At 45.4% G+C, this 11681-nt stretch overlaps 3 protein-coding genes across 3 annotated transcripts; 2 read left to right on the top strand and 1 right to left on the bottom strand.

Annotated features, from left to right (window-relative positions):
• Positions 1 to 652: 652 nt before the first annotated feature.
• Positions 653 to 1647, top strand: LOC117140558 (pupal cuticle protein Edg-78E). Its single transcript, XM_033303554.1, has 2 exons — positions 653 to 816; positions 877 to 1647. The coding sequence occupies exons 1-2, from the start codon at positions 799 to 801 to the stop codon at positions 1240 to 1242; spliced, it is 384 nt and encodes a 127-aa protein (XP_033159445.1). The 5' UTR covers positions 653 to 798; the 3' UTR covers positions 1243 to 1647.
• Positions 1648 to 3444: 1797 nt separating this feature from the next.
• Positions 3445 to 7406, bottom strand: LOC117139882 (RE1-silencing transcription factor). Its single transcript, XM_033302550.1, has 3 exons — positions 6454 to 7406; positions 3975 to 6393; positions 3445 to 3918 (listed from the first exon to the last, which is right to left on the bottom strand). Exons 1-2 carry the CDS (start codon positions 7082 to 7084, stop codon positions 4034 to 4036), a joined length of 2991 nt encoding a protein of 996 aa, XP_033158441.1. The 5' UTR covers positions 7085 to 7406; the 3' UTR covers positions 3445 to 3918; positions 3975 to 4033.
• A 677-nt stretch (positions 7407 to 8083) lies between these two features.
• LOC117141561 lies at positions 8084 to 11490 on the top strand. The gene is made up of 5 exons (XM_033305068.1): positions 8084 to 8464; positions 9034 to 9322; positions 10010 to 10341; positions 10825 to 10898; positions 10961 to 11490. Exons 1-5 carry the CDS (start codon positions 8384 to 8386, stop codon positions 11274 to 11276), a joined length of 1092 nt encoding a protein of 363 aa, XP_033160959.1. The 5' UTR covers positions 8084 to 8383; the 3' UTR covers positions 11277 to 11490.
• Positions 11491 to 11681: the final 191 nt, after the last annotated feature.

Genomic DNA, 11681 nt, shown 5'->3' with positions numbered 1-11681 from the left:
AATCAACCATGATCAATGATTGTGCAGTAAAACCTTTAGCATTTCGGGTTTCGCTTTGAATCGCGTAAAAGTTAATCGAATAATCGAAGTTGACGCATTATACGTATATTTAGCACGCCTCATTAAATCAATTTAATATATTTGGTATTGGCTTTTCGGCTGAGCGCTCATTTTAACCATGACCTTTCAGAGCTGAAAATAGAATTTTAATATAATAAATGAATAACTAAATGGCACAATATGTCAGCGGCTGGGATGTCTGCAAGTTGGACATGTGAATCATAGTCGAACCACTGTGCATAATTTTCGATTTCAGATCGGACTGCTATGCAGGCACACCTACAAATGGACCCCGAAAAATCCAAAACAGCTTCATTGTGAGGCGATAATGGCCGGGCATTAGCACAAATTCAATATAAATCAAAACCCGGGCTACGAACTTGTATTTTTTTGTCGGGAGATAATGCCTCTGCTTTTCGGTTGCACCAATTCCCTGGCTATGCTGTTTGGCTTCCTCGTCTGATGTTCCGAGAACGAATCCCAGAGAGCCCACTGGTTAGCTGAAGCTTCCTCTATTGAAATCGAAAGCTTCCTTTTCGGACTCGTCAAATGATTTTTGACCAGTTTCAATTTAACTTTCGAGCGCAGCAGATCGCGTCGCATTAACTGCCGCTCCATAACGGTTAATACTGGGGTACTGACTTTGATTCTGGTTCAGAGGCAGCAGTATCGATATATCAGGTCCAAGATCCACAGCGTAAAAGCAAACATTTGGAATAATTTTAATGTAATTAGGCGATGATGTCGTTCGGCAAGGTTTGTGCGACGTTTTGTGACTGGTATTTGATCTATTAACCAACTGAACCACCCGCTCAGATTGCGGTATTCCTGGTCCTAATCCTAGTTCAACTAATCCATTGTACGCGCTTTACTGCGCCATCTTTGGACCAGACTATCTACTACCGGAATACGCCACCCGATCCCTTCGGTCACTACAGGTTCGAGTTCCAGACCACAAACGGCATTACAAGCAAGGGAGCTGGTAATGAGAACGGAGCCGTCGGCGTGGTTCAGTTCGTTTCTCCCGAGGGTATACCCGTTACCTTCTCGTACGTGGCCGATGCCAACGGATATCAGCCCACCGGTGATCACATTCCCGCCATCCCGCTGCACGTTATCCGCCAGTTGGAGTACATACGCACGCATCCACCGGTGGATGAGATTCGGTCGAGACGTTGGTAAAAAAACTCTACGACATTAAAACAATTATATATTGACTTCTAAATAGCTGTCGATGCGCTGGCTGAATATCGTCGTTACACTTCGGAATATTTTTATTTCGTATTTATGTTAATTGTTGTTCCATGCAAATCGGACAAGAAGAGAACAACAAAAGCAAGCCAAAATCTATAGCAAGTCAATAAATATTCTAGAATTATAAATAAAATGCTAGACTTAACTGATCTGCGTTCCTGAAGTCCGGAAAGTTTGCCTAAAGGCAGGAACTATGTTCAATAAATAACAATCAAAATCCGTACATTATACGAGTACTGCAATTGTGAAACTGACTAAAATATGATAAGCATGTTTGTGGAATTCAATTTAAAATCCCATAGGGGTTATGATGACTGGCATGCCAATAAGGAAATCGGTAAACAAAGAAAAATAATAATTTAAAGTAAAATTAAAAAAGGTTATTTAATAGATGCAGAAGAAAAGAATGAATAAAATGTAACGCTTTTATTTAATGTAAATGTAATAATATCTGTTCACTTGGTAATAATTTTAAAGCTTTCTTAAGAACTATTTTCTCTAAAAAAGCGAGGAAAATTACAATATTTCCAGATTTATGGACTGCAAAACGAATTCAATCAAGTTTTAATGCTTATGTCATAAAATTGAAACGCAATTTTGGTCTGAATTAGTTTATCGAGAGCGTGTTGAAACCGGCAACTATAATTATGAAACATGCTAAGAATACTCCTTTTAAATGCTCTTTTTAAAGCTGAAGATTTATGGACCGCAAAACTAGTCGAAGTCATGTTTTCTATGCTAATGACCAGCGAATCAAGCGCACCGAAATGCCAGCTTTCATCAGCTCACTCTAGATCTCTGAGCTTCGCTATAAATCTGTCATACCCATCCGATCCGATCCGATCCGATCCAAAGTGCGACCTTGTCTTTAAGAACGACTTTCGCTTTTCGATGCGGCAATCGGCGAGAAGATTGCGCCTGCCGCCGCTCATTTGCATGTGGGCGCCTAATTAAGGCCGTTGCATAATATTGACCGACTCTCGAAGCGCGACTTAATGTAACCGGCAGACTAGCTAGCCAAGTGGAGTTGACACCGTTTAATGTCACCGAACCGCAACAAGTTGCTGATTGATGCTGTCGACTCACACTAAATCCCCAATTTGGTTCCGGCCTCGAAAAGATTACCGCGGGCATCTCCAAAAGTTCACCGTGTAAGTGAATGAACGCCACTGCGGCTGCATCCAATCCCTCAGTTAGTTGCTAGAACTCTCTGCCACTGAAGCGTATTCGAATATAAATTATTCATGGCGGTTTCGTTTATCTTATCTTGCTTTCAACGGATCCATTAGATAAATGACAAACAACCCGCAGGCGCAGATCACCAATTTGTACGCGTCCTATTTTTGTATTCATAACTATCAAATAATCATTAGTTCCTCAAAAACCGCATCCACGTGCCAATCCGGTTGCTGTTTTCAGAATCACAACATTCGCTGATTTATGGATCGGAACGGGGCATTCATAAGGCCTTCGTGACAGTCCAAGTGCTTTAATGCCACCGCTGGCAGTTTAGTATCCAACTTAGTATTAAATCTTATTAATCAACTACCTAAACATTTAAATATAGTCGTACCTCAGCCGCCGCCAACAGGTGTTGGTTGGGTAATTAAGAACGAGTCGAAAGTTTCGCTATTAAGTATGCATTCTTCGAAAATATCATTCATAACCGACTAATCTATTTTAAAGGTCAACGAACCTACTGACTTGAGAAATGAATGGTTGGACCCATACTGACAATATGTAAACTTTGGGACTGCCTTCTGACTTATGGGTCATCTGTATTCATTGGAACAAAGTTGGCATCAGCGTGTTTAATTAACTTATCTGAATTGATTTACATGCATACCGAATTCCAAAGATCGCACACAAAGTATAAAGGAACACGAAACCGATGTTCGTTTCTTTACAATTATATATTTCAAGTTGCTTGACATATATACGTGCGTGTATATATCTGGGTGTGTTTGCGGCCTGTGTTTGTTTGTTTTGGGTGTGAATCTGGAGTTTATGGACGTAGAAAGCGGGAGTTGTTCATCTATCCTTTCATTTAACGCGGATCATTGGTGTTAGGAAGCATCACTATTTCTGAATTGATTTGTGCCACTTTCGGAACTTCATGTTCATCAAATGTTTGTGTTTTAATCGATTTATTTAGTGTAATTGTTGAGTTATCTTGTAAATACATACATTTATTATATTTCAAGTTTCTCACATAAACTCTATGTTTATACATTTTTTGTCGCTTTCATCTTGTAGTTTTGTCTATACTATTACTAAACCTAGATACGATATTTAAGAGGCAACCAAAGAGATCTGGCTTGAGATCCCTGGCAGCCGAGTGCGAAACGGACCGAATGACAATTTGATTTATTGAATTAGTTTTTTCCTTTGCTTCGGGAATAAGAAATCGTTCTTTTAGTTTACTGGAGTGTTAAATACATATACTAAATGTAAATATATATTGAAAAGGTTCGTGTGTGTATATTTCTGTCTTCGTGTTCAGTTGTCTGTAAAGTTGGTTCCGTTTTGGGTGTCAGGGAGTAGGTTCCAAATCGGGGTGTGCAAAAGTCCTCCAGAGATCTTGAGCGTACCCACAGCTAAAACCTAAAAAACGAAGATGTTTGAATATCCCAGTTTACGCTGGACTTCCTTTAACTTACCAGTCCTCTTCGCATGCCAATATGATGTAGTGGTCATGACCACGCCCCTAGGGCCAATCCTAGTCGGCCTTTGTCTCCGTAAACTCCTCCAGGGCAAAAAAGCTGCCGCCAGAGGGGCCACCAGTGCTGCTGGCCGTGCTCGTGGCCACAACGGTGGTGGATGCCGTGGCACTGGATGCCTCCGACACTTGCACTTCCTCGCCGGCCGAGGCGGCAGCCGCCTCCTTGTCATCTGCACTGCCGGAAGCGCTGGCTGCCTGCTGTGCGGCCTCCAGGACCTGTTGCTGAACCTGGACGATGGGCTGGCCATCTTCCGTGTACGACACGGACACTGGGATGCGGGTACCATCCTCGCTAATGACATGAGCGCCTTCCTCACCATCCTGTCCCTGCTGGATAATTAGCTGACCCTCGGAGTTCAACAAGGAGGCATCGATAAGCTGCTGTTCATTGTTATCGCCATGGACAAGTACCATCTGGCCACTGCCATCGGTCATCATCTGGAGGGTTTCGCCCTCGAGTCCCTCGCCGGACTGCAGTACTCCTACGCTTTGGAGAAGCTGCTGTATTTGCTCGGGATCTTGCACAATTATTTGGTTGCCTTCGGCGTCCGTTAGGATGTGGTTGTCCAGCTGGAGGAGATGTCCGTTCTCGTTAACAATGAACTTGATCTGGCCACCTTCCACTTGTGCCTGCATGGCTTCATCAAGTTCCATGGCCACATGCTCGCCACCTGCAGCTTCACCCGCCTCGCCCTCGGCTCCAGTACTGGCAGTAACCTCGCCTTCGCCTGATTCACCGGCTTCAGCGGTCGCGGCGTTGGCCTCCGACTCAGTTGTGGGCGTATCTGTTGCCTCACGCTTAGCAACTCCGTCTCCTTCGTCCGATGGTTGTGGTTCTTCAGCAGCGGGGGCTTCCTTTGACTTGGCACTTTCTCCAACCTTGGCCTTGGCTTTCTCTTGGCCTGCTTTGCTAGCCGCCTTGGTTTCCTCTGAGGCCTCAGCTTCAGCAGCTGCAGCCTCGTTGTCATCATCTAAACTGGGCATGGAAACAGGCGCGGCATTGGATTTGCTATCGGCAGAGGAGGCATCGCCGCTTTCGCCCTTGGCATCGATGCTGCCCTGGGACTGTGATTCGTCTTCGGCTTGATCCAAATTCGGCATGTCAATGCTAACAGAGACAGGTGCTGTGGTATTGGGTGAATCCTTTTGCGATTGGTCTCCGTCCGGTTGAGGGATAGTAATGTTGAAGGTTATGCCTCCACTGCCCTCCTGCGAGGTAATAACCATCTCGCCGCCTTTGCTTCCAGCTTTGGGCGCCTCACCGCTCTCGTTCTTGTCGGAGTGGAGCTTTTCAAACAGGCTCTCAATGTCGGCCTCTGCGTTTTGCTCGCCGCTTTCGTCACCGGCCTTACCAGATGCCTCTCCGGGCTCATCGCTCAGTAAAGCCGTAGCTGCTGAATTGAGGGCAGTCGCTCCGGCCGATGTTCCCTTCTTGTCTCGTCTGTGGGTCTCCATGTGGTGGTTGTAGTATGTCTCCTGGATAAAGGTCAGTGAGCAAATGCTACACGAGAAGAAGCGTATGTTGTTCTCCGACTCGGTGGTTGCCACCACAGCAGCTGTCGATGCAGGCAGGCTATCGCTGAGTGCCTCATCAATGGTCTCTTGAAGGAGCTTTTGGGTGTTCAGGTTCTGGCTAACTGACTGCTTGGGCGATACCGTCGATGCAGAAGGACTCTGATGCACTTCGAAGTGCTTCACGAGCATCTCCCGCTTCGGGAAGGTCATCGAACAAGTGCCGCACTTGAAGAAGTTGGTCTGATGCTGTTTGGCATGCACAGTAGCAGCTTCGCGCGTCTCAAAGCGCTGGGAGCACAAGCGGCACTTAAAAGGCTTAGGTTTACCAGCGGCATGCTTGCGCATATGCTCATCGAAAATGACCTTGTCCGTTGACTTGAACTGGCAATGATTGCATGTGTACAGCGATGTTCCAACCAGATTCTCGTTGGCAGCAGCTGCAGCGGCAGCTGCAGCAGCAGCCGCGGGAGCAGCTGATGCCGGTATGGTGGTGGTGCTGGTCACCAGTACATTGGTAGCGTGATTCGTCTCCATGTGCTTGCGCAGGCTGTTCTCGTTCACGAAGTTAATGTGGCACATGGCACATGTGTTATCCATGGCGGTATTGTGGTCGCGCACCATGTGCTGCTTCATGGCCCCAAAGTGCGGGAAGATTTTGCGGCAAGTCTTGCACTGGAAGGTCTGCTGCTTGCAGGTTTCATAATGCGTGTTGAACAGCCGCATATCCGAGGTTTTATAGTCACACGAGGTGCACTTATAGATCTTGGTGGCCTTGCGTTGGACTGTCTGGGTGCCCTGGACGCTGCTCTGGGTGGTTCCTGGGGCGATCTTGGACTGGGCAACTGTACGATTGCAGAATTTGCATTAGGAAAGCTTTATAGTTGCTGTATTTATGTGCTTACCTGGGTTTCCCTGCAGGACTTTACGTGGACGCAGCAAATCCGCACTAGGACTCTCCTCCAACGAACGATTGGCGGATCCACCGACCATTTTCTGCATCTTGAGCGGAGGACTGCCTTCCAGGCTCATATCCTCGTTAATGGCATACTTCTTGTTAAGCAAACTGATCAGGTTCGTCTTGACGCGCTCCACATCGTTTTCCAGGCGGTCGTAGTAGTTCACCAGGTTGGTGCAGCGGGAGCACACGTAATCCTCGCCGCAAACAATCACGAGGAAACCCTCGCCCACGAGCTGGGCCAGTTTGTTGGGGAATTTGGTGGAAGTGTGCGTGGTGCACATATCGGTTAGCGAAGTCTGCGGCTCGCAGCGGTCATCGCAGATATAGCATCGCGTGGCCAATCCGCCGATACCCAAGCCACCCGACTCCGCATCGTTGACCGCCTGCTGCTGCGCTGCGCCACCGACGGCTGAGGCTCCTCCGGCAGAAGCACCCCCACCTCCGCCACCACCGGGTACCACCAGACGCGTCGACTTGAGGATTCGCGGCTGGCTGGGACCGGTCACAGTGACCGCTCCGCTACTGAGCAGATTGTTAAACTTGCGGTAGGTTGCCGGATTCAGTTGGTTGTTCATTTCGTGGCGTTTTGGATTCGGGTGAGCACGCCGTAGTGATGGTGTTATTCGGTTTGTGCGGGCGCTACACGCGCAACTGCAAGCCGGTACTTTTCAATATTAATCGGCGATTACGACAAACTGCACTTCTGCACTCCAGTTGAGCAGCTAGCTGGGCTTTATGTATCGATCGGATGCGGATGAGCCACTCGAACGAAACAATCTATCTTTTTTGGACACCAGGAACAACAATCTCTTCCGTTTTTAATTTTCGGTTTCGTTCTGAGTTGTCGCGGCGTCACTTTGACTGTACTAAAGACTCGGTGCTGTATTTTTTAGGGTTAAAAATGCGTATGTGCTGTAGCAGTTCTCGACGGACGCGTATGGTCGTCTCGCTCTTTAGCATGCTCGCTGCCCTGGCACGGCGGGAAAACATGGGCTAGTCGTTTCGCTCGCACGCCACGGAAATGGCGGCTGCCTGGGAGGTCAACCATGGTCAGACCGCACAGCGTTGCCGTTCATTACGATAACGTCATTATTTACTTTAAATAATAAAGCATTTATTTTGCATATTGGGATTGCTGAGTAGTTAAATACAAATAAATACTTAGTTTATGTGCTTGTTTTTATAAAAGATAAATAATCAGCACATGTTCGCTTGAAAGACGGTGACGCGTCTTCCCTGTCATGCAATGTAAAAAAATGAACAGTGCGTTTTGTAGACAGTAGAGGGCGCCTTTGCCCGCGCACTTTGAATTCACAAAAATTCTCCTCGTAGATATTTGGCATATTTAACCTGTGAGGTAAGCATTAAATACTTGCATTTACGCAGTGATAAAGGCCAACATCACTAATGTGCTAATACAGAGGACCGATAAGATTCCGAAATTCCAAATGTAGCCATTCGATTTAGGTCTCTCTTTTACCATTCAAGCCAAGGGAAAGTTGTGGGGTGGGGGGCTCTCTTATCAGTAGCGATAATATAACTTACGACCTGATAAACGTTCCAGCCAAACCACAGAATTCAGTTAACGAACGAAACGAAAAGCGAGCGGATACCGCCTCGATCGAAGCGAAACATAAAAAAATAAAAGCCCCTGGCCAGTTGGCTTTTTGTTAAAAGAGTCATTATCGCAAGGTTTATCGGGAAATATAGTAAACGGGTGGCGAACTTAATTGTCCGGCTCGATCGTTCAGTTGGCCAACAGACGTCGCGTACTGCAAAAGCGCACTCAACCCGATCGATTTGAGTCCCGCATCCGGGGCGTGAGAATATCTGGCTGTCGAAACCACCCCTAAACATCGAACAGTCACTGCAAAATGTATCCAGCACCAGCGGCGAAAATCAAGCACTTTGGCTCCCTCAGAACGGTAGCAGTTTGGGCCGGAATTCTCGGAGTGGTAAGTCGGCGGTTGGAATTCATTGTTACAGTCTCGGCCGCCAAGCGACCGCGACCCCATTCCCAGCCCATTGATAAGAGATATGGGGAGGTGTTCGACCTGACATTGAACGCACTTACCAAGATTGGATGGTCTCTCGCTATCGGAAAGTCCAGTATTCCAGTAATCATGATACGAGTATAATACTCATTGACTCATCGGGACGACTCCCAAACTGAAGAGCTGAGCCGCTCAGATAGCAGATAATGCCGATTGACGTGTGTAAACAAGTGAATGAACAAAAGATCTAGATTGGGACACTAAAAAACGTAAACGTAAATGAGTACATACAAAATTGCATAATTCGTTGGGTGTGAATAATATCAGGATCTAGAAGCCATCCACCTCTTTAATGACGGAACACGAAGAACAAACGATACAACTTTTTTATTTAATTAATTTTCAATGTATAAGTATAAATTTTAAAAAAGAGTGACGAACTAAAACCAATCAGAACTCATTTTTCTTTAGTGTGCCTCTGACTTTTTTTAAAAATTATTCTTTTTATTTTATTTGTGTTTGTATTTCAGGCCCAGTCCATCATCTGGATGGGCTTGACCATAACAGCGATATGTGCCTACAATTGTGTCCTGTATATTACTAATGACCTCACCTATGGCTCCATGGTCAAGACTGTATTCTTCGACGTGTACTTCAAGGGCAGTTGCAAGATGAATCCCAGTGATTACCAGAACTACGACCAAACCATTCTGAATACAGTGACTACTGTTTTCGATCCCACCCAGATTTTGATCTGGAATTCGGTCTACCTGGGCGTTTCGGTTTGCTGGCTGATCGTCTCCGTTGTGCTGCTACTGTGTAAGTACTTCAAGAACCGGAAATGAACTGCATATATAGTTAAGATATCGAAACCTTTATGATTCACGAGGAGAAATATAGAAATTTGTTTGTGAGGCAGCCAAAACTTACGCATGGCACAAAGCCGTAAAGCCCAAATAAACAAAACTTGATGATAAGTTCGCTGGGAACTTATATGATGGGTTATATAACGATTTCATTAATGGTTGTTCCCCACTATATAACATTTTCAGCATTTGTTATTGGAATTCAAAGAAAGCACATTAGCCCACAAGTAAACCGGAAAGTCTTTTTCTTTGTTATATTCTTACAATTCGTTGCGTAAAGTTAAAATATAGCAACATAGTTAGAGTTATGGTTATGACTCAATCTGAATACTGCTCAAATATGTACGAAACATATCTTATCTAGTAATTGATTACTTAAAATTTGTTAAATGCTATTTACTTTAATTTCGAAACCAAAGTGATTAGCTTTTTGGCACATTTCAGAGCATACTTTACTCGAACATATTCGACTTTAAAATTATATTATTTAATGACTGCATTATAAGTTTGATTGATGTATCACCAATAAGTAAGCCCATTTAAGTATCACATGTTTAGCGCCCTGTTATGTTCCTGACAGCACTTGCCCGTGATGGATTACACTTAAGTTTATAACCCGCTTATACTCCTACCATTTCAGGGGTGCGCAAGGACAACCCGAAGCAGACCGTGACTGCCATCTACATCTGGGCCTTCTTTGTGGCCGCCATATGCTGCATGGATGTAGCTTCCGGAGTGATCTTCGGCGTGGACTACGGACGTTTCCACACGGAGGCTCTGAAGTATAATGCCAATAGTATCAATGCTGGTGTCATCTATCCCTTGGCTGCCACCTTAATCGCCGGAGGAGTAGCTGCCATTTCCATGATGATCATCTCCTTCAAGGGATTCGTTTTGTGGTTCATTAACTTTAAACTGCTCGTATACCTCGTCGCGAGAGCCATTCGCATTTCCACCGATAAGGACAATGTGGTAAGTTGCGGTCAGGTCGGCGAGTGAGCTCATCGCCCACCTATGCTGGGTGACTTCTTCGTTGTCTCCGCTGATTCCATAAATTTTCGACACTGTCTTTGAAAATATTCCAACAACGTAGAAGGTAAAAATCGCCGGGCAGCGACTACGACATGGCTAAACTTAGCACTTTGTCGCCATTAACTCAATGTGGTGGTGGTAATTGCTGATAAGCTGGTTTCCAATTTGGCACCAGGTTTGCCTGATAGCGGGCTCTTGGCTTTTCGGTTTGGTTCCACCGAGCACGTTGGAAAATGACGACTTACTGGGTCTTAGGTTCGGGAGTTCTTTGCAAGGACAGTTCGCTTGAACTGATGTGCTCTTAACTCAAACTTAAAGTATCCTTAAAAAGTCTCAAATATATTCCTTTATAAAATATTACAAAATGTTGAATGGGCTGTAGCTGTCTCGTCTAAAATTAAACGAACATTCGCTTTTCCATAGGATACTTTGTTCAATCCTCGCAAGGATTCCAATGATATTCTGACCACCAGGACCCCGATTCGCGCCTACGAGGAGTAAGTATAACGATTCACACATTCGTAATGTCCGGAAACTAATTCTCGATTTGTATGGACAGGGTGGAGGTCCAGGCGTATAACAATGCCGCCTACGTTCCGGAAACCCGTTCCATGGCCGAGACCATTGAGGTGAACGAGGGAGCCATCGTGCGGGCGGCGCACTTGTCGATGGACTCGAACCTGATGGATCGTCGCTTCCGGGACATCAACGCGTACCAGCAGTACCCGCCTCCGAATCCGCAGCAAAGTCGCCCGCTGAAGCAATCCTCGCAGAATCCCATGGAGACCATAGTGGTGGCCACCTCGGGATTCCCCGTGCCGGACTACTCCCCGCAGCCCAGCCCCAATGGCATTCTGCGCCAACACCAGTACTAGATTACTAAGCCCCTTGGCGCCCCCCAAAAAGCCCTCTTCGATACTATAATTCTCAAATAATCCCAGCTAAAGTTTAGTTCAAATTTTATCAGCGGGAGCAACTTCTTCTGCTTGCTTATTCTTATTTATTTGCATGTTTATAACAATATAAGTGTACAGCTGTAAATATATAAAGCCGTTCTAGTTCCGCAGTGGAATGGTATTTGTTTATATATGCTAATTTGTTTTTTTATAGAGCTGATAAGGAAAGAAATCGGCCCCCAGCAACGATTAATTGGGAGTAGATAAGAAATCCAGGAGGAGCATCGGCGTGTTTTCAAAAATTAAGGTGACTGCTTTAATCTTTATTCTGATCTCAACATTTGGAAGAGATAAAAGTGGAACCACTGTTTTAAAAATAACTTT

This window comes from Drosophila mauritiana, chromosome 3L (assembly GCF_004382145.1).
Source record: "Drosophila mauritiana strain mau12 chromosome 3L, ASM438214v1, whole genome shotgun sequence".
NCBI lineage: Eukaryota > Metazoa > Arthropoda > Insecta > Diptera > Drosophilidae > Drosophila > Drosophila mauritiana.
The sequence above is the reverse complement of the archived record's forward strand: the minus strand, read 5'-3'. Positions and strand labels throughout refer to the sequence as shown.

Coding starts and splice junctions, on each gene's coding strand:
- LOC117139882 (XM_033302550.1), bottom strand. CDS start 7,084: ATGAACAACCAACTGAATCCGGCAACCTACCGCAAGTTTAACAATCTG. Junction 6,394..6,453: donor AGTCCTGCAGGGAAACCCAG/GTAAGCACATAA, acceptor GCAATCGTACAG/TTGCCCAGTCCAAGATCGCC.
- LOC117141561 (XM_033305068.1), top strand. CDS start 8,384: ATGTATCCAGCACCAGCGGCGAAAATCAAGCACTTTGGCTCCCTCAGA. Junction 9,323..10,009: donor CTCCGTTGTGCTGCTACTGT/GTAAGTACTTCA, acceptor CTACCATTTCAG/GGGTGCGCAAGGACAACCCG. Junction 10,899..10,960: donor CCGATTCGCGCCTACGAGGA/GTAAGTATAACG, acceptor TTGTATGGACAG/GGTGGAGGTCCAGGCGTATA.